This window comes from Mustela putorius, unplaced genomic scaffold (genome assembly GCF_011764305.1).
Source record: "Mustela putorius furo isolate JIRA1106 unplaced genomic scaffold, ASM1176430v1.1 tig00000179_pilon_pilon_pilon, whole genome shotgun sequence".
Classification (NCBI taxonomy): Eukaryota; Metazoa; Chordata; class Mammalia; order Carnivora; family Mustelidae; genus Mustela; species Mustela putorius.
In genome coordinates, this window is record NW_025421305.1 from 8,981,172 (window position 1) to 9,003,738 (window position 22,567).

Below are 22,567 nucleotides of genomic sequence, written 5' to 3' on the forward strand. Positions count from 1 at the left end.
GATTAATATGTTTACTACTTTATTTTCAACCGTATTTTTATTTATAGTATTATTTTATCCAACTATAAATATAATACTTGTTCTTATAGAAACCAGTCTTTTTTCTTAATAGTATCTTTGTAAATGATATTAATTTTCTCCCCAGAGGGATGAAAGTGGGAATTCTTTTGTTCTATTTACTTTAGAGAGGTCTCTTTCCTAGACCCAGGTCTTTTTCCTTTACAATAATAAAGGTAAACAATTTACTTTTATTATATATGTATAGTTGTTAAATATGAGATACAGTTGTAACTACATGGAAAAAATCTTTTTTTTAGTATAAAAAGGTTTTGAATAAGACTTAATTTACTTTTTTTTGGTTAAAATATTGTATAACAAAGGGACGGCATGCCTTAAGTTTACAAGTTAAATGAATTTTGCATATCACTCCAACTAGTGGCCATGTGTCCTTTTTGCCTTTAAAACTATAATAAAAGCAAATTGAACCTTCCTTCTTAGGCTCAACCTAGTTCCCCAGCTTATATTTTTTTAAGTATTCATTTTAAATTCCCTTGTGCATGATTGTGAAATTATTATTTTTCCAGTTTTCCTTAAAAGGGCACAAATGTGGTTGAACTTCCTAATTATCTTATTAACTTAGTATTCCACTGGCATTGTAGAGTCGCAGAGCTTAAAGAATTATGACAGTTTTATTAATTCCTTATGGCCATAATTAAGTAATTCTGTTTGCTGTTATACTTTTTAAACCTAGGAAAAACAAGGATTCCATGATTCCTTTCAGTAACAATGGTTCTGTTAATACTCAATATTAGAAAACATGTTGCTTACATTTAACATGAAATCCCCTTGCCGTCATGCACTTTTCTCTTCTATCCCTTTGTGAATGAATATGTGTCCCCCCCCAGTGACATCATGCTCAGTTGTCAGGTGTCACCTGCTCCAAGAAAACATCCTTCATCCCCCAAGCCCTAGTACCCTTTCCTACTTCATGAGTTCAATGGCCCCTTCCATTATCCTGGTGCTATTGTACTGCCAAGACCAGGCAATGTGTTATTCATTCACCATTGCGTTGTCATCGGGTGTTGGGACTGGCACAAGGTGGACAATTAATAAACAATTCATAACGTCATTTTTTGGTCTAAATACCAAATGCTTTTGGAACTATGGGCATCTTGTCATCCAAGCCCTCTGGTCTTGTGTATTTCTTGGAAGCCCAATTCCCATCACATTCAGATTAGATTAAAAGCTTTTTGAGGCAAGAGTCATCATTTTCGTCTCTTTTGTATCATACCCCTGTCACACCGGTCTAGTGAGTCAGTAGCTGCTTATTTATTAATGGTAAGGTCATCAAAAAGAAGGTGTGAGCTGCAGTCTCTTCACCAGCTCCCTGAAAATGGGAGAGAATGGCTTCAAATCTCTGGAAATGAAATTCTTCCTATTCATGTGTTTTTAAATTTACTCTTATTGAAAGCTTCTCTCCCCTCAGTTCTTTCTGTTTCCTAGCTGTTTGGTTACAGCATGCTAAGATGTTATAATTGATTTGTAAATTATATTTATTATTTCTTTCAAAGGGCTTTTAAGTTGTTAGGACATAAGTACTAATTAAGTTGTTTGTACTTAACTACCGTTAGGGATTCCTTTTGGCCTCGGGGTACTGTAACAAAATCGACAGTAAGGATGCAATGAGACCAGAAAGTTGGAGAATCTCTGTTCTCGGGGGAGGGGCAGACAGTAAATGATCAGCTATGTTTAGGTTCTCTCCAGGGCATAATGGTTGCACAGAAGAGAAGATGTTTTGTCTAGCAAGCTCAGTGACATCTTTACAGAGGAGGTTGTACGTGAACTGGGTTTTTAGCACAAAAAAAGAGAAGTTGGAATTAGCCAGTTGAGAAAGAGCATGACATAGAACCTCATAGTAAGGACCTTGGTACATTTGGGGCCCTGCAGGTAATACTGTCGGGTCAGAGTGGGTGGTGCAAGGCAAGAGCATCAAAACACATGACAGGGAGAGAAGGAGGTTTCAAATCATGGAGAATCCTGGGAATTATGGAAGGTCTTGCATGTTAGCTGAAGACTTTTGGCTTTATCTGAAATGTAAGGGGGGGAGATCCCCTCAGACATGAGAGATATAGTGTGATCATATTTGTGTTTTAGAAAAAAAAGAAAAATCAGTGTGCCAGGAAGTGGAGAATGGTTTGAAAGGAAGAGGAGAGACATCGGGATCCCAACTACCAGGCTATTATAATGATACACTTGAGAAATGACAAAATTTATATTTGACAAATACTGTTAACCAAAGACCAAGACTTGCTTGTGGGGGAAGGCAGCATGATGGGAAAAGCCACAGACCTGGCCCCTAAGTTTGTCTTTTCTTCATCAGCTGTGGGTCTTGAGCAAATCTCTCAACTCACCTGAGCCCAAGGCTCCTTGGCCTAAAACAGTACAATTAATGGGATAAATACATACAGAATATTTCATCACAGTGCCTGATACACAATTTAAAATAATCATTGTTACCTTAACTCCCTGACTCTAAGTGACTACATAATAAGTGACATCAATTATTTTATCTTCAGACAGAGAGGTTATTTATTTTTCCTCTGGGAGAGGTTGTATTCTTTGCCTTTGGTTATTTTTAATGGACAAAAAGCTGGATTTTTACATGTACATTCAAATGGAATTAATGAGAGTTTAAAATATTTTCCCCTATCTTCTTAGGCTTTATGACCATGTATCCTGTAGGGAAAAGAAATAAAACTAATCTTTTTGAAAAATATTTTCCTTCATTGCTTTCTAAAAAGGTAATTTTCATTTTTCTGATCTTGACTGTAAAGAAGCAGCTTTTAATGTTTAGACTAGAAAATGAGCGAAATATATTTACGAGTGCACGCAATGTTGTGTGAGGCTTGAGGATCCTTCCGTCCTATCTTTCCCCATGAAGAAAGTAAGATCAAAATTCAAAAGACAGACATACTGATTAGCCACCGGTGGAACTGGATGGAAGTCGGGAATGAGATCTTTTGGGAAGATGCTAGTCAGGAAAGCTTTAAGGAGTGGAGGGTGTCACTGGATCTTCATTTCAATCTGAATAAACTGGTGTCAGTGGGTAAGAAGCAATGAAAGGACATCTGAGTAGGGCAGCAGAGCACGGGAGGCCAACTTGAATAGAGCAGGTGGTTTACACTGGAAATTTCTGAACTATAGGACATGGTATATATTTGAGGCAAACATTTGACGGAAGGCTCTGACTTGAGGCTGTTTAAATATTGTGCACATTTTTACTTATTAGGAAGATATGTTCTTTCAACAGAACATTAAATTTTGAGTCAAACAGAAAAGGGAACAGAGGACTTCCCGAGCATTTTGATTCCTTCCTTCTCCAATCTGTTTATTCACATGGTTGTAGGACAACGCATTCAGCATTCTAAAACTCTTCTTATTGAATTATTCAAACAGAAAAGTGCACTGATCATACATATGCTATTGGTAAGTTTCCACAAGCTAAATGGACCCATGTCATCAACACCCAGATCACGAGGCAGCATTACCTGCGCCCCATGAGCCCTCTGAAACCCCCTTCCATTCACCATCCCCAACTCCCACCCCCAGAAGCACTCTCTCAGTTTCTAAAAGCACAGATTATTTTTGTCTGTTTCTGTATTTATAAAAGGAATGCTTTTGTTAGCAACCCTTCTCTGAATCCATTCCATTCAAAAAGGAATTTTGTGGGATTCCTCCATCTTGTGGCGTAGTTGTAAATCACGCGTTCTCATTGCTCCACGATACTCTTTGCACAGATGTGCTACATTCTGTTATCCGTGCTTCTGTTGAAGGAATGCTGCTGTGAATGTTTTCTAGCACGTGTCCTCTGGTGAACGCATATCGCGTTTTTTAGCGGTGTATATGTATGTAGAAATGGAATTGCTGGGTCCTATGCTGTATGCCCATGTTCAGCTTTCATAGACACTTAGCAGTGTTCTGGAGTGTTTTTATCAGCTCCTGCCTCCCACTGGCAGTGAGTGAGGGTTCTGTTGCTCCAGAACCTTGCCAGGGTTTCACACTTCCCAGGCGTAGTACTGTCTTTGCTTTCATTGTAGCTTTTCTGGTGGATACAGTGGACCATTGTGGTTACAGCTTGGGTTTGTAGAAACAAACCCAAGCTGATGGCTGATGAGGCTGATCACCTCTCATCGGTTGTGGCCTGTTGGTATTATCTTCTTCTTTAAATTTCTAGTCTTTTGCCCATTTTTCATTGGCCATCTGGTGCCTTTTTATGCAGGTGCAGATGGGTTCTTTAGCTATTAAGCTATTCGACTTTTTTTTTTAATTTAATGGAGTTTATGGATTTTTTTAAGACTCTAGATTAAGGAATTTCAGAAGCAAAAAGCCTTTTATAGAAAGGAAGTTTTATTTATTTTGTATGATGACTCTTTTGTATATTTCATTATAATCATCGCCCTGTGTCGTTTGTGTCCTGAATGGTCCCAGTTTAAAAGCAGTAATAACTGAGCAGTATAAATGCCAGAAACAATAATACAGTGTAGGTTTTTTTTGTTTTGTTTTCAGATGACAATTTATGAGGACTCCGTTGCAGCTCATCTTACAAAAATTCTCAATTCTGATGAACATGCTGTGGTCATATCATCTGCCAAGTGAGTGACAAAGTTGAAGCCATGAAATGGTTACGCGGTGAAAATGCTCACTCCTACCATTTATGTCAGTTTTTTGTGATTTTTTTCCCTCCCCAAAAATCCATGAAGTAGTTTACAGAATTAGATGTACTAAACTTGCATTTTTTTTTAATCACTTTACCATCTTGTTTGCAGTGGAGTATATATTTAGAGGGGTTTTTTTGGATGCTTAATCTGAAATATTTTTATCAGAATAGTGCGATGTTTAGAGTTTAATCTAAGCTCCTATTTAAAGATGCATTCATATATTAACTAAATTGAATTTAAATTAAAAAATTAAAAATAAATAAATAAAATAAAGAAGAATTTATAATTAATTATAATATGAAAAACACATTTAACTATAATTTATTATTTCCATAAATACTACTCTTTAGGAATTATTTACTTCAGGAAGGGGAAAATATTGAAGAGATTTTTCAAGATGACATCAGCATGTTTAAATCACATAATTATGTTTTAATTCAAAGTTGTCAGATTTTGGTTAAATTGATTCTGTACATGGAGCCAGAGCTACTTGATTTTATTATCCCAAATGTTGCGTGCCCAGAACTTAGAATTTTGTTCTGAAGCATCCTACATTGATGTCCTGAGACCTAGAAAGCCAACTAGAGGCAAGAGCGAAACCCACTGCAATTTTCAGCTGATAAGCAAGGGTAAAAGCATGCTTTACAATTCTCACTTAGCAAGGAAATATTACTCTTCTACAGAAAGAGGAGAAAAAGAAGAAGTAAAGAAAGAGAGTGAGGGATTTGGGAAGCAGTGGGGACAAAAATACACTGACTTTAGTATATTATATACTTACTTTGCAAAGAATCAAGGGAAGACAAGATAAATCATTATGAACAGATTTGCTTGTGACAGAGTATAAACATAGTGACAATTGCTTTTGATGCCGTAAGCCCGAGGAATAGGAAACAGGGCTGGGCAATAGGAGGAGTTGAGCCGCTTAAGGCAGGGGTGCACCCTGGTTGTCCAGAGAGGTGGGGGGCAGACACGGTGTTCAATGCATACATAGCGCTGCTGCTGGTTTTCTGTTGCTGTTGTCTGGTTGGATGTTCTCTGACGAATTGTGTTGCCTTGTGGCGAAATGTAGAAATCTCCAGTTTGTCCCAGGCCTCAGTACTCCCTGTTGTCTTCCTCATCTTGGGCCAAATTTATATACCAAAGTTATTCCTTAGGTACTTCCTAAATTACTTCTACAAAGAAGACATTTGCGTTTACCTTGCCCTGTGAGTCAGATGCTTTTTTTATACGGCATTTAGAAGATCTTGCTAGAAAAGAGGGAAAGCTGAAATGGAAACTTTTAAAAAGTATAATGAGCTATAAAAGAATTATTCTTTGATGCAGTTAAGTAAATATTGTATCTGGCCCCCTTTTATAGTTCGGATGTTAGCAAATCCATAGTATTGGCCTTCATGTGTTTGATGTGTTTGATTACTGCCTTCTATACATCTAACATATTTTTAATTGAGGGATAATTGACTTTTAACATTGTCTTTTGTGAAATAAGATCTTATGTAGAGTTGCGATATTCTAAAAATTAAAATTGTATTTTGTCATCATTAATAAATTGGACAGGATTAAATTATTAGTCATTTGTGAGAAAAATTAAGCTACAATTATAGATGACACCTACAATTTTGTATTTGATACAGCTTCTAGTTATTTCTGTATCTTATTTCAACTCTTGAAGACAATTTCCTTACTGCCATGTAACTGAAATAAAATACAGAAATAATTGAAAGCTGCATCAAATATAGTCTAAGATTTGCACCAAAAAAATGTGAATTCTAAAGTAGAAGCTGTCATATTATTTGTCTCTAATATCTCTAATGATTATTTGAACATGTAAAAAAATATATCCTACATTCCTAAATGAAATTTGAATCAAGTATTTGCAGAATCTTTGACGTATTTCTAGGAAACAGCTTGAACACCACTGGAGTAAATCACAACTTTGGACCAAATAGAAGTCATTCTGAGGTCCTAGCTGAGATTCAGCCATTTGCTAGCTTTGTGGCCTGTGTCTGTTTTATCAAGTGTAAGAGAGGAAAGCGTGCCTTTCCTTTCTCCCTCATGGAACTGTTAGGAGAATTAAGTTGAGTAATGAAATAAATACAGAATTTATAAACTACAGAATGCTATATTAAATTATGGTATCATCATCTCATGCTTTAATCAATTACATTCAAATTTTTTGTTTGACCTTGGCCTGGCTCTTTATCTAGGCTCTACTATTAGCTTTAGCTTTGGATTTCTCTTTGACTTGCTCATTTGCCTTGAAACAGATTCTATTCCACCCCTGGCCCCCTCTTGTCACTCATCTGTGCACCCAGACTGCTCAGCTGTCCTGCCTTTATAATCACAGATTAAAATTTTAGGGGATTTGCCATAAAGAGGTACAAGAGAGAAAAAAGGACAAAATGTAGTAAATCTGTACTAGTAATATGGTATATTTTTAAGTTTAATTTTTGTTATGAACACTTTCAAACATTCATAAAAGTAGAGAGACTGATATAATGGTTTCCCACCATACCCATCACATGGCTTCAGTATTTATCAAAGTTTTGTCATCCACTCCCACTTTCTTCTGCTATAGTATCTCTAAGCAAACCTCAGAAATCATTTTATTCTATTTTCAGTGTATATACCTAATAATCTTGTTAAAAAGTCTAATACAATTAGTAATTCTCTGACTATCTATATACTCCATCCATATCCATTGTCCCTAGTTATCTCAAAGTTTGTTTTAAATAGTTGATTTTTTCAAATCAAAATCCAAACAAGGGGGTGCCTGGGTGGCTCAGTGGGTTAAAGCCTCTGCCTTCGGCTCAGGTCATGATCCCAGGGTCCTGTGATCAAGCCCCTCATCGGGCTCTCTGCTCAGCAGGGAGCCTGCTTCCCCCTTTCTCTCTCTCTGCCTGCCTCTCTGCCTACTTGTGATCTCTGTCAAATAAATAAAATCTTAAAAAAAAAAAATCCAAACAAGGTTCAGATATTGCATTTGGGTTATATGTCCCTTTAAGACTTGTAAAGTCTGTAATAGTTCTCCATGCTTAAAAAAAAATTTTATTAAGGCATGATAACATGAAAATTCTCAGTAGCTTAAGCTGTTTTAACTAATTTTAAAATGCTGAAAATACTGATGGAAAAGCTATATTCCATTAGCATAGCTAATATGTAGGTTTACTAATGTAGTTACTACGGGTTAACCAATATCATGTCAACAGTTCTTTGATTTTGAAATTTTGTCAGTTTGGTATGGTAACATGAGTTACCTTCTGAAAATCAGAAGCATTAGTTAGCAATTATAGGTCTCATTTACTAATAAAAATACAAAGTTATTAAGTAAATGCAATTTGTTTTGTAGACAAGACTTCTTAGAAAATGGCATCATTGGCCAGAAAAAATAATAAGATTGAAATGATTTCCATGGGATCACAGAATTTCAGACTTGTTATCTATCATAGAGATAATGTAGACAAACTCCCCCACCACTTCCTCACTGAATAGATGAGGTAAGATATGTAGTTGTTAGAATGTTTCCTCAGAGCATAGAGATAACTAAGAGTTTTTCTAGATTATGCATTGATACTTGTAAATCATTTCTGATTTAAATTTCTGATTGTAACTTTTTTACATCATTTCAGATTCTCATAGGATGACCCCTGCCTGCCCATATGTGCATCTGTTTGGGCACCATTGCCATATTTTTCTTAGTGTAGTGTTTGCATATTTTACTGTCATTTGCCCCTATTTAAAAATAAGTGGGGGAAAACTGATAAATGAAGATACTGCCACTATTGATAAAAAGTATAGATCTCATGAATACAGTATAATTGCGATGATAGAGGAAATCATTAAGCTTGCTAAATATGGACTTTTGTTAGCTTCAACAGAATATTTGGGACAGTATCAACTGCATATTTGTGCTCAGCTTGTAAAGAAGAGAACAAAACTAAAGATATAAAATGCTTGGAAATATCTTGTCAAAATTATGGCTAATGTTGATTTAAGATATAATTAGGGATTAAAAATTTTTATAGCTCTGTGGGAAAATCCACATTCCACTTTCATTTATTTGATTTTTGCACATCTTTTCCAGATGTCTTTATGCACTAAATTAGAGAACTGTATCAGTTGGAGAATATCTTCCATGTTACCATAGCAAATACATCTTAAAATTGTTTTTCTGCAATTTGCAAGTTCCCAGGTGGTATGACTTTGAAATCATGCTATTTTTAGGTAGACATTTTATCTCAACTTCAAGAAATCTACATTCACTATTTAGGTATAGTAAAAAGTTCATTTCTCCAGAGTTTAATGTTTTACGTCTTCCAGAATTTGAAACTTATTGGATCCTAAGGTAAACCATTTCTTCTGATCCTTCCCACAACTTACATGGCAAGTCTTCTCTAACACAGAATCATACTCTGTTGCTTCAGTCTCCATCTGTCTGAGCAACATGGCACCTTTGTTGCCCCTTTCATTCCTAGGCTGATTGACCTACAGGCTCTGTCCCTAGGAGTTAGTAAAATACCAGAAAAAGTAGCTATGGTAATGTTATGGCATATGCAATTTTACAAATTTTACAGGAGAAAATTATGTCAAGACGTTATAATAATAGCAAGGAAAACATATCTTAGGGTTACATAAGGGGGGAGGACAGTGTCTCCTCTCCTTAGAGGTGGGACATCTGAAAGAGACTTTTAGTAAAGCTCATGGAAAAAATTTAGTGACAGCCTGCCTTAATATTTCAAGAAGTTTTGTAAAAGTAGTATACATGAACAACGAAGACAAAACTTGAGGTAAAGCACATGACTTCATCTCTAATAGTAAGCTGGAGTCTCTGGAGAAATGTGAATTAAAAAGTCAGCAAAGAGGTTGAAGGTTAGGAAATGTTACTTTTTGTCCAAGTGAAAATCTAGAAATGGTTGCCAAAAAATAGCAAAGAAAGCAAAATTTGTTAGGAATAATTCATAATTTATTTTTTAGATGATAAATGGGAAGGTTTGGATTGTGTGTGTGTGTGTGTGTGTGTATGTACCTAATGAATGGCTTAATGTCATAATACTTAAATATCTGGAAACATAATCAGTATGTCCCTCACATGCCAGAGAAAATTGCAAGTTTAATAGAAAAAATAATTGCTGGAATCTGCTTTTTTTTCCTTCAAATTTCTCAATCTGTATCCATAATAAAGAGAAATACTTTCATTTTAAAATCATCTGATTTTGTTTTCAAACTCACTATTAGCCCTTGCTACAAAAAGCTAATCACATGCCATTCTGTTGGGTGGTTTGTAATCCAACCCCAGTCCCTAAGGCTTTTGAAAGACAGATTTTAATTAGTGTTTAGGGTTTCAGATAATTTTTTCTTTTGATCTATTTCTCTTACAAAGAAACCAAATGTAATTAAAAGCAACAAACAAGTAAAACCATATATTGTTGACACTAACAAGATCTAAATTAAGTTAGTCTTGCGTATGACTGTACTGGTTACCTTAAGGAAAAAAACAAATGGATTTACGGAGAATGTAACTCAATTCAAGTGGCAGCTTGTTTACACAATCCCTTTCCTCTTCAGGAACAGTACACTTTCAAGATACCTGGATCATGAGCAGTAGAGTGACAGTGACAACATTAAGTGACAAATTTATCCTTTTTTTTTTTTTAACATTGCAAGTTCTGTTATGAAAATATGTAAGAGGCTGGAGATAATGCTTTTTTTTTATTTTTAGTGATATAATATATGGCTTTTAAATTTAAAAAAAATTTTTTTAATGAACACCGGGTGTTAAATACACAACTAAGAAATTGTTACTACATCACAACCCAATGAAATACTATATGTTGGCTCACTGTACATAATGCCCTTTTTTTTTTTTAAAGATTTTATTTATTTATTTGACAGAGATCACAAGTAGGTAGAGAGGCAGGCGGAGAGAGGGAAGCAGGCTCCCTGCTGAGCAGAGAGCTCCATGTTGGGCTGGATCCCAGGACCCTGAGATCATGACCTGAGCTGAAGGCAGAGGCTTAACCCACTGAGCCACCCAGGCACCCCAATGCTTATATTTTTAATGAGATTTACAAATACTCTCCTCAAGAATTTAATTTAAATATTTGAGTAAGGCTTCTTGTGACCTTAAAGTGATGATCAGTTAAATTACACAGGACAGAGGTTTTTTTTTTTTTTTTTTTTTTTCATTTTATTTTATTTCTCTTCAGTGTTTCAGAATTCATTGTTTATGCACCACACCTAGTAGAGCAGAGTTTATTTATGTGCATTTCCATTTATCACTCAGAATGTCTGGAACTTACTAGTAGTATGTGTTACACAGCACATAGAAGTGTGGGTTTTTTATACAAATGGTACATATATACCTATGCTTTGACAGTTTGCCTAATTGTGCTTGTTTTTAAAATATATTTGTAAATCAAACCAAACCAGTCCATGGGGTTTACTGAATTGCACTTTCTTTTCCTCAAAGGATACTATGTGAAACTGTAAAGGACTTCGTTGCCAAAGTAGAGAAGGCCTATGAAAAAACGTTGGAAAACACCGTTGCCGCAGACGCCATGGCCAGTAAAGTAAGCGGGTCACCTTTAGGGCACACAAGTTTTTTACTGACAACATTGACACTGCCCGTGTTTCACAGCTAAATTGATCAAATGCCTTTCTTGCCAAAACATCTTAAATCAAGTGAAAAACTACTTTTGAATCAGATGTGAGGGATTGAAATATATTCTATTTTACGGTTACCCTTGAATGTGTAGGAAAACTGTACCACTGATACTGTCCGAAATCCTGAATTTTATAAACCAACTTGCTTTTCCCATGGATTGACATCCCCAAGGAGAGATGCTCAGCAGCGGGGTCACATGGGGGAAAATGCTGGGTGGCTGGTGTTCCAAAGGGGAGAGGAATGGCTTTCCACTTCCAGGCCAACTGGTCATCAGGCTCCCACCTAGTGTGGTTCTTCAGGTTCCCCAGGCATTATGGTCCTTGGCTCCTCTCAGGATACTGTTTCTTGCTTTGTCTTTTTCTTTATAGATTTTTCCCCCCTTTATGAGCTTTTGGAGGCCAAAGTAAGAACCTTAAAAGCTACTTTCTTTACTTTCATTTGTTCTTTGCCAGACATTCTTATAAAAGGTTTGGCTTTCTTGGGCTTGCAAAGGAATGCTCTCAGATGCTATGGATGGTGGCTTAATTGAGTGAAAGGAAAAGGAAATAGAAATGAACATACATTTGATGTTTTCAGCCTCTTTTTTTTTTTTATTTTTCTCTGTGGAGAGCTTCAGTAAACAGAAGACCTCTCTAGCCATATTTTTTTTTCCCTCTGAACTATTTCTAGAGGAGGAAAGGACAGGAATTGGAGTGGCAATCACAGGTGTATTAGGACATTCGTAGCATCAGTGTCAGCCCTCCGTGTTTCTTTACCCTTAGTCATTCAAGAGAAGCAGACAGAAATAAGGGCGGAGTGCATGTGTTTCTTTCTGCATCTTCTTCTTCTTTACCCTTGTGCATTTTCCTTTTTGCTCTTTTTTTGAGCCAGTAAGCCTGTAGGCACCGTTCACCCCTTTCACAACCAAAGCTTTGAAGGAGAGCTTACCAAGAACTCAGACAGACCTGCAGTTTATGATGCTCAAAACGGTACCTTACGTCGATTACTTTAAAAAAAGTTTACACGATGTTTTATATAAGTATTGCCTAAGTTTTTTGTGGAATGTGTCACTTTGAAGTGAAGTGTTTGTTCTTTTAAGGAAAAATACCTATATAAAGATAATAGAGATTTTGTTTTATGGAAAAATAATTATATAAAGATGGGAGAGTTGAAATATTCTGGAAGCACACATAAAAATTTACATAATTGTGCTTTTTTAAAAAAATTATAAATTATTTTGTGTATAGGCTATCAAAAAGTATCCTCTATAATGGATAGCCAATTAATTGGTAAACATTAATATAGGCATCTTTCCTCTAACATCAGAAGTGATTCGCTCAAACTGTCCTTTTCCATTTCCACCCCGTGGAGATTCATTGCTGTATTTTTGTTTTCTTAGTGTTCGGTCCTAAATGAAAAGCTTGAACAACTGCTTCAAGCTTTGCACACAGATTCCCAGGCCACCCCCGTTCTCCCAGGCATTCACTCTCTCATCGTAGAAGAAGATACCGTGGAATCTTCCAGTGAAGAATCCTTGTGTGAAAGCAAAGAACAGCTCGTAGATGACCCTGCAAAACCTCCCTCCCAGAAAGCTGTCAAGCCAAAGGAAATAATGCTGCGGGCAAACAGTTTAAAGAAAGCTGTGAGACAAGTCATTGAAGAAGCTGGCAAGGGTACCCGTGAACAAGGTTGGCCTTTGAAGAAGTTAGCTGCATCCCCATCTTGTAAGCACAGTAGAATTTTCATATTGGTCAGACTGGACACACACACAAAATTTTCAGGCAGGACAGAAGATGAGGCCTTTAGAATGAAATTTGAACTAAGTCCTATTTGCTGTTTAAGTAGGATTCACATACGATGTTAATGTGAGGAATGACATATCAATGATACATAAAATAATATCTCAATGATAAAAATACACTGGAAACATGGAAAATTAAGTTACAATTCTAAAATTTTAAATATCTTTTACCTAATGGGAACCTGTTGAGTTCTTAAAGAAAATCAAACCTGCAAACTACTTTGAAAATACTCTCTTAAATTCATTTCCTAAATGTTTATGTTGCTTTTTAAAGAGTCTATAAAGATTCCACCTGTATTTTAATTTTTTGTATGAATATAATGGATATACTTCTCTTCGAATTTTAGTAGTGGTCTAAAAGTTAACTTTAACATAAAAAATTAATATGCAAGAACACCTTATTCAGGTTGTAACTTATAGATGGACTTGTGTTTCATTCTCGAATTCTTTTATTTTTTTCTTCTGATAAAAAAGTAATGTTTACAATTTCAAGTATTTAGTTTGATAATCTCTAGTCCTTATGGTTATCACCCCCAAATTTATTATGTTAGTATTTGTGAATATGGAATTTCTTTTGCTTTAGGTTTCATTTTTCTTTTTAAGCGTATATTAATATTTATGGATTTTATTTTTACTTGTCCAAACACATTTCTCAGTTATGGATGACCAGAGTGTCCATCCCTGTGAGCCAGTTAGCCAGTCGTTCGATAATGACAGTACAGAAACAGATGAATCTAAAGAAGAGTCTAAAGACGATGACACAAGAGAGTCACTAACTGGTAAGAAAACTGTAATCCTTTTGGAATTAAATAGAATACAATTTTGCTTTTTGTTCTCAAAAGGCTTATCAGTTTGAAATAAACTTTTTAGTTTTATTTTTAACAAGGCTTTTCAGAAGGTAAAGCTTAGATAGTTATGAATACTAAAATAATAATGGTAACATTTAGGTGATTGTCAAATACTCCCACATCCCGCTTTATCATATAATCTGGAGATTATCATAATAAACTAAGGCTTATGGAACCAAACATGGCTAAGTATCTTAATTTTCCTGAGGAAAAGGGAAGAAACATCTAAATCAGCAGATTTTAATCTGTTTTTAGCCTTAGATGCCTTAGAGAATTATGTGAAAACTGCACATTGAAGTGAAGTTTTGGGCACATTGTACATGCCCAAAGTTTGCCTTTTAAATAACTGAGCAGTCCTCTGGATTCCATTGATCAACCTGGATGGTTTGCTAATTCTTACTGCTAAATTAATCTTCAAAATCACTGGACATCTAATTACAACCCTATCTCTACTGAAATTACGTTTGCCAGGAAATTAATATGTAGTCACTTGAAGAACATTAATTATTCCTCTGCCTCTTAAGTTTGAAGATGAATTTATACTTTTAATAGTTCAGATTGTATAAGGGAATAATTATTAATTTACTAGAATAAAGAAAAGCAGAAATTAAAGGATAATGAGGCTGAGAAGATAATATGAAAATAATTGCATGGTACTAATGAAAAGTCAACACTGTTAACTCAGAACTGCAGTCGTTATGTTTCTGCTTCACTTTCATTACACATGCACTTGAGTGGATTGCTTAATTTCTCAACAGTTTCCTCATTTGTAACAAGGGGATAATGACGTGCCTACTGGTTGTGAAGGTTAGAGTAGTTGATATATGTGGAGTGCCTAGAATAGTGTCTGGTGCCTTAGTGCTGGGAAGGAGCATTTGCTGTCATTCTCACTATTATTAGTGCTATTCCTCCCACTGCTGCTACTACTAATTATGTCAGCTTCAAAAGAATATCCCTTATTGTATGTAAAACTCTTAGAAACTTTCAATGTAGCCCTTACAGTCTTAACATGTCTGGCATACAACCAATGTGTACATATTGGACACCCATAGCCCTTTTAGACTTGAAATGTACTTATACCAGTATACAACTCAACTCTGACTTTATACCCTATAGACCTTAAAGGTCAGCCTGTAATCCTATACAGGCATATACTTTATAACCCTCTTGACAGATGGCCATTTAGCCTTTGGACCACTCGCTTTCCTTTTTTGGTTTGTTTTAGATATTTTATTTTATGTGTTTAAGTAATCTCTACATCCAGCGTGGAGCTCGAACTCATGACCCCAGGATCAAGAGTCTCAAGCTCTATGGACTGAGCCAGCTGGGCGCCCCACCATTCACTCTCACTACATCCCATTCTTAAAATCAGCTTTTATTGTCAGATAGTTTTTCTTTACATTTAGCTTTGTATTTTCCTCCTTCCATTTCTGCCGGTGAGCACACTAATTAATAAAGCTTCATGTATGATCATGATAACAGTCACAACTGCTGACTTTTGTGTGGTGCTATGTGAGTACCTTAAAAGCAGGCTCGTGTGGCATCCTGTCTTCTTCCCATAACTTAGTATCTTCTTTTCCACATTATCTCCTCAATTCTTCCACCAATTATTAACTCAATTCCAAACTTTTTAGTTTTCCTGGTTGCATTTAATTGGTCAATGCCATGACCCATTTTGAATGCAATCCGCCTGATATTTCATACTCTAACACACCACACTGATAGCCATACACTACTTATTCTGGACATTTTTTTTTTTAAAGACTTTATTTATTTATTTGACAGATAGAGATCACAAGTAGGCAGAGAGGCAGGCAGAGAGAGAGAGAAGCAGGCTTCCTGCTGAGCAGAGGGCCCGATGAGGGGCTCCATCCCAGGACCCTGGGATCATGACCTGAGCCGAAGGTGGAGGCTTAACCCACTGAGCCACCCAGGCGCCCCTGGACATTTTTTTATGTTAGAAGGATCACTCAAGATTTCTTCTTGGCATGAAGTAATATCTCCTCCTATTTTGTGCAAGTGATTTTTTAAACCTAATTAGAGTAGTACATGCTCATCCCTATGAACTTTTATCTTTTCGATTTGGAGCTGTCATTGCATCCTGTCAAAATCTTTTGAAGCTTGACTGTATCATCTCAAATTGACTTCATCTAGAATTTCATAAGCAGGACTTGTATGTCTTCACCCATTATAAAGCTGACTTTAGTAGGGCTGACAATGGGATTCTTACAGTATGCTGCTTGATCATTTCCATTAAGACAAGGCATGGTTTCTTTGGAGGATTGGTTTTCCAGCACTCATTGCTAATGGTTTTCCAGCCGGCTACCATCCCATCTTGCTATAGTCTCATGAACTGAACACTTCCATTGTAGTCTACAAAGAAAGCTAAAAAATAAAGGTAGGCAACTCTAGATACTAAAGTTGAAATAGTCATAAATTTACACACATTGCAACATTTGGTACCTTAATGTTGCAATATTTGTTCTTATTTTCTAGCTAGTAATCCGATTTAGTGGGAATCAGTAGTAATAGAAGTATTTCTGTATTAAATAATCATTACTTTTTGAAGAGGAATCATTATATGATTAAATTATGCAATAATTCATATGTCTGAGATGTACAGTGAGGTATATTAATATGATCGATGAGATGTTATATTTAAGAAGAAACATGAAACATTAATTTAGTTACCATCAATGTTACATCAATCTCAGTCACTAGGACGCTCTCTGGTTTTTATAAGAGATGAATATCAAAAGGTTGTTTTTATTAGAAATTAGCTCCAGGTCTCTCATCTGTCAAAAAAAAGTGGCTGTCTGCTACTTTTCTTTAGTGCAACTGGACTGTTTTTGAAGAAAGAGAAGAGAGTGTAAGATTAATGTGGTTAGTTTGTAATTAGCCTTAGGGAGAGTAAAGGTAATTAAATTTTTAAGTATTTTTAAATTGAATTTGAGGAATACTGTTTTTTTATTTAAACACCTGCCAATAGCTCCTAAATTAGTTAAAGATACTATTTGCTCTCCATTACGTTGCTGTAGTTTAGACAGAATTAAATCATTTTTGTTGACTTTGAGAGTAATACTCCTTAGGAATAATCTTTTAAATGTATTGAACATTTTAAAGAATATGATAGACCTATCTGGGGCAAATTTTTGTTTTGAATATATAGTTAATTGAGAAGTTCAGGAAACTTATATTGGTTTTATTTGAAAAAAATACTATTTTTCCTTTTATGTATGGAAGACAATGTTAACTCACATTTCACGTATTAGCTCTGGGAATTAATTAATTACATTTGATCATTCACCCAACATTTATGGCAAAAGGATTACACTGGTGGTGTATATTTTAACACATATGTACCATTTTCAAAGATCATCAGGCTTCAGAATTTCTTTTTGTCTTTAAATATGGGTTGGACACATTCAAATTGTGAGCATTACTGACCTTTAGTTATGTAGGCCTATACTTTTTACTAATTTCTGTCTGTTTGAAATGATCTATCTGGATATCTACCTGTGGCCGAATCCCTCCAAACAGTAAATCTCAAAGAAAAAACAATGGTAAAAGAATAGGTAAACACAATGTAATATCTTCAGTTCTGCTTGTTGATTTAAATACACATTAAATTATTTTTATGTCCTGAATATATTAGGGCTTGCTTATTCTTATAACTTTATCATTACCTTTTTTTTTTCTTTTTTAATTCATCGGGACTTTTCGCCAATAGTTAAAGCTGCACCTGCACCTCGGTCTCCAGATGGCCGGGCAAGTCGTTCCCAAGCTGACTCTGGCTCTGGTCCCACTGTGGCAGCTGGCAAAGAGAACCTCCCTGTGCTCAACACCAGAATAATCTGCCCAGGTAGTATAGAATCTGAAATATGGGGTATTTGTAAGCATTTCTGTAAAAATGTATTAAGTACTCATTTCTGTGCACTATAGAAATGTCTTCTTAGAGATAAATGTCCCTTTGGGAGAATGTTCTTGTCACTCTTACAACCAGATTCCAGATCCTTAGACTTGTGTGTGTGTGTGTGTGTTTAAATTATAAATAAGAAGGAAAGAAAGGGGGGGGCGCCTGAGTGGCTCAGTGGGTTAGGCTGCTGCCTTCGGCTCAGGTCATGATCTCAGGGTCCTGGGATTGAATCCCGCATTGGGCTCTCTGCTCAGCAGGGGGCCTGCTTCCCTCTCTCTCTCTGCCTGCCTCTCTGCCTACTTGTGATCTCTCTCTGTCAAATAAATAAATAAAATCTTAAAAAAAAAAAAAAAAGGAAAGAAAGGAAGTACTAAAATACATGTTTTGGGGCACTGCCCTGAGAAGTTTTAATTGAGTTATACTAGAATACAGCCCAGGAATCTGCATTTACTAAGCACCCAGGGTAAATCTTATCTTATATTCTACTACCTCTTTGGTATCTCCATAGCTTTCCTCTTTGTCGTGAGCCACAAGACGTTCCGTCATTTTTAGACTAGTAACACTGCTTCCTTTTGGAATATCTGAGACATCCATTCCAGCTCCAATGAGATGAATTGACCTTGAGATTGGGTTAGTACTAGTGGAAAGCAAACAACATGTGCAGCTAGGGAGGAGGAAAATAGGGATGTCTCTGATGTCTCCTTAAACACCAGTTGTTTGACTTAGTGAAAACTCTCCAGATTTATTCCAGAGTTGATTGGACCCAAGTTACACCCTGTAAAGCAGTCTGTCCTACAAGTTCTTTTTAAAGGTGAATCACAATTCAGTAATGATAGTTGGAGACTTCATTGTCATACTTACAGTAGTTGATAGAAGCAACTAGGTAAAAATCAACAGGGAAATAGAAGACCTGAAAAACATGAAACAAGCAGAGCTACAGAACCCTCCAGCCAACAACAGCAGAATATTCATTCTCAGTCTCATACACATGGAACATTTTCCAGTATGGATCATAAATTAGGCCAATTCTCAGTAAATTTAAAAGGTTTGAAATTATCAAAGGACAATTTTTGACCACAGTGGAATGAATTTAGAAATCCATAACAGAAAGAAAGTTTGGAAATGTACAAATATGTAGAACTATGTAGGTCAAAGAAAAAAAAAAGTCATGAGAGAAATCTTTAAATCCTTTGATGTGAATGAAAACAAAAATACAACACACCAGAACTTACTTGATGTAGCCAAGGAAGTGCTTACAGTGAAATTTAAAGCTGTAAATGCATATATTAAAAAGGTAGAAAGATCTCATAATCTAACTCTGTACCTTAATCAACTGGAAAAGGAAGAACAAGGATGCCCAAAGCAATTAGCAGGAAGGAAATAATCATATTGATGTGGAAATAAATGACATAGAGAATAGAAATCAATACAGAAAATCAATGAAACCAAAAGCTGATTCTGTGAACAGATTAACAAATTGACAAGCCTTTACTAGAGTGACCACGGAAATGAAAGAGAAGATTTAAATTATTGAAATCAGGAATGATAGAGGAGAGATGTCACTAATGGCCTTACAGAAATAAGAAGGATTATCAGGGAAAATTATCAAATATTACATGCCAGCAAATTAGGTAACTTCAATGAAATGGACCAACTCCTGGAGACATGCAGACTACCAAAACTGATTCAAAAATGGAAGATCCACTACACGTATAACAAAATTTCCTGCAAAAAACAGGCCAGCATGAATAAAGTTTTAGTTAAGGAAGGTGAATAAGTTCTAGAGATCTGCCGTGTCCAACATTGTACTTATAATACTGCCTTGTACACTTAAAAATTTGTTAAGAGGATAGAGCTCATGTTAAGTGTTCTTAAGTGTTCACAATAGAATAAAAAGTAAAAACAAACAAAAACAAAAAGAAAAACAAAAAAAATAAAAGGAAAGGAAAGAAAGAAATCTATCCCTAAGTCCTGGGCTCACCTAACTCATTTTTCTTTTCTAATGGTTAACTGGTAAGCTCTCATCATTGGTCTACCTCTTAATGACCTTCAAATGAATTCATTTTACATTTTGGTCAGCTTTCCTATTTGCCCTAATAGTAAGGAGGAGTAGTTGGTCTGATCAACTGATAATCTGCCATCATCAAAATAGTGTGTTTACTTTTAGTTTTTGCAAATTCTGGGTTGTTGTGGCTTCCCATGAAACTTTGTTCTCTCGGGATTCCTAGGTGGCTCAGTCAGTTAAGTGTCTGAGGCTTGATTTTAGCTTGAGTCATGATCTCAGTGTTGTGAGATTGAGCCCTGCATTGGGCTCCATGTCCAACATGGATTCTCTCTTCTCTCCCTCTCTGTCTACCCCTCCCTACTGCACTCTCTGTCTCTAAAAACAACAAAAAAACAAAAACTAGTTTCTCTCGTAAGTCAAAAAGAACAAATGAATGGATAAAAGAAGGAAGGAAGGAAGGAAGGAAAGGAAGGAGGGAGGAAAGGAAGGGGAGACAATCCATAGGATAAGAGAAAACAGTTGTAAATGGCATACCCGATAAGGGTCGAGTATTCAGGATATAAAAAGAACTCTTAAGACTCAACAATGAAAAGACAAATACCCCAATTTAAAAAGGGGCAAAGGATCTGAGTAGACACTTTCCAAGAGAGATACACAGATGGCCAATATGCACATGAAAAGATGCTCACCATTATTAGTCATCAGGGTAATGCAAATCAAAACCACACTGAGATACCACTTTACCTTCCTGGGATGGCTATGATCAAAAAGGAGAGATAATAGCAAATATTGGCAAGGACATGGAAAAATTGGAACTTTCATACATTGCTGGTTGAAATAGGAAATTTGGAAAATCAGTTTGGCAGTTCCTCAAAGAATTAAACACAGAGTTAACATATAATCCAGCAAATTCCTAGTTATAGACCTATGAGAATTAATATACATGTCTACACAAAAACTTGCACGTAATGTTTATAGCAACATGACTCATCATAGCCACATAGAAGACAACCCAAGTAATTGTCAGTTGATGGAGAAACAAAATGTGCAATATGTAGACAGTGGACTATTATTCAGCCTTTAAAAAAGAACAAAGCACTGATAAATGCCGCATGATTGCCTCCTAGCATGTTATGCTAAGAGAGAGGCTTGACATAAAAAGCCACACATTACGTGATTACGTTTATATGAGATGTCCAGAATAGTCAAATCCATAGGGAAAGAAAGTAGGTTGGTGGTTTCCAGGCTCTGGGGATGTGGGAATGGGTAGAAAGGAAAAATGACTACCAACAGGTATGGAGTTTGTTTTGAGAGTAATAAAAAAATTTTCTAGGGACACCTGGGTGGCTTATTCGGTTAAGTGTCTGCCTTTGGCTCAGGTCATGATCCCAGAGTCCTGGGATCGAGTCCCCCATCAGGCTCCCAGCTCAGTGAGGAGTCTGCTTTTCCTTCTTCCTCTGCCTCTCCCCACCACTTGTGCACGCTCACTCTTTCTCTGTCAAATAAATAAATAAAATCTTAAAAAATATATTCTAAGTTAGATCATACTGATCATTGCACAACTTTGTATATATATACAAACAGCTGAATTATACACTTACTTAGAAGGTGAATTTTATGGTATGTATATAATATCTCCATGAAATATTAAAATAAAAAAGGTAAGGAAAGAAAGATAAGGAGCATGTTTGGTTCTGGAAAGGTCTCCATGTCTAGAGGTTATATCTATTTAAACCTGGAACCGTGGGATGACTTTCTGGGCTAAAGCTGTGAATATGGCTAACCTTAAAATATTATACTGTTCGGGGTGCCTGGGCAGTGAAGTCAGTTAGGTCTCCCACTCTTGGTTTGGCTCAGGGCATGACCTCAGGGTCGTGGGATGGAGCCCTGCGACGGGCTTCGCACTTAGGACAGAAAGTCCCTCTGCCTCTACCCCTTCCCCCATCCCCTGTGCTTGTTCTTGCTCCCTCTCCTTCTAAAATAAATGAAAAATAAAAGCTTAAAAAAAAGAAAATATTATACTTTTCTTTAGGGCAGCTGGAGTTTGGTTCTTCACATCTCCAAACTGTTCTTTTTTTCCTTACCAGAACATTTTTTTTTCATTTATTCACTTATTTAGAGATAAAAGAAACTGGCATGACTAAATATGCCATAACCCATTCAAAACTATGAAATTAAGCTATGAAGTAAAATTCATCTTGATTATTTGATAATCAGCTAGACTTTGAGGCTAAAATAAATAATAATCTTCTAAAAGAGCACACAGTGGAGGAAAGCAGTGTTTGCTCAAGGACTTTTTTCCTACTTTCCAATTGTTTCTCAATTACATATTTTTCCTCATTCTTCTTTCCTTTTTATTGTTCACTTAGGCCCATATTACTCTATCGTCTTTCTCAGAGTTTAATGCTTCTAGAGTCAGTAATTAGTTGGGTAGATGATTCAATTACATATTTTTCCTCATTCTTCTTTCCTTTTTATTGTTCACTTAGGCCCATATTACTCTATCGTCTTTCTCAGAGTTTAATGCTTCTAGAGTCAGTAATTAGTTGGGTAGATGATATCTTTGAACATTGTAACTACTCAGTAGAAAACTAACGAGTTGTTGAATTAAGCTTGAAGTTTTACATATTTAGAGGTAA

General features: G+C 35.9%; 1 protein-coding gene across 10 annotated transcripts in view; it reads left to right on the plus strand.

Moving 5' to 3' along the window:
* Positions 1-22,567, plus strand: part of DGKH (diacylglycerol kinase eta) — a 203,030-nt gene that overhangs the window by 129,654 nt on the left and 50,809 nt on the right. For 9 of the 10 annotated variants that reach the window (XM_045076628.1, XM_045076632.1, XM_045076624.1 and 6 more), the window contains 5 exons: positions 4,567-4,652; positions 11,185-11,284; positions 12,758-13,082; positions 13,816-13,938; positions 17,738-17,869. In XM_045076628.1, coding sequence (XP_044932563.1) covers positions 4,567-4,652; positions 11,185-11,284; positions 12,758-13,082; positions 13,816-13,938; positions 17,738-17,869 — 766 coding nt within the window. The remainder of the gene's footprint in view (positions 1-4,566; positions 4,653-11,184; positions 11,285-12,757; positions 13,083-13,815; positions 13,939-17,737; positions 17,870-22,567) is intronic. The other variant, XM_045076625.1, reaches the window with a different exon arrangement.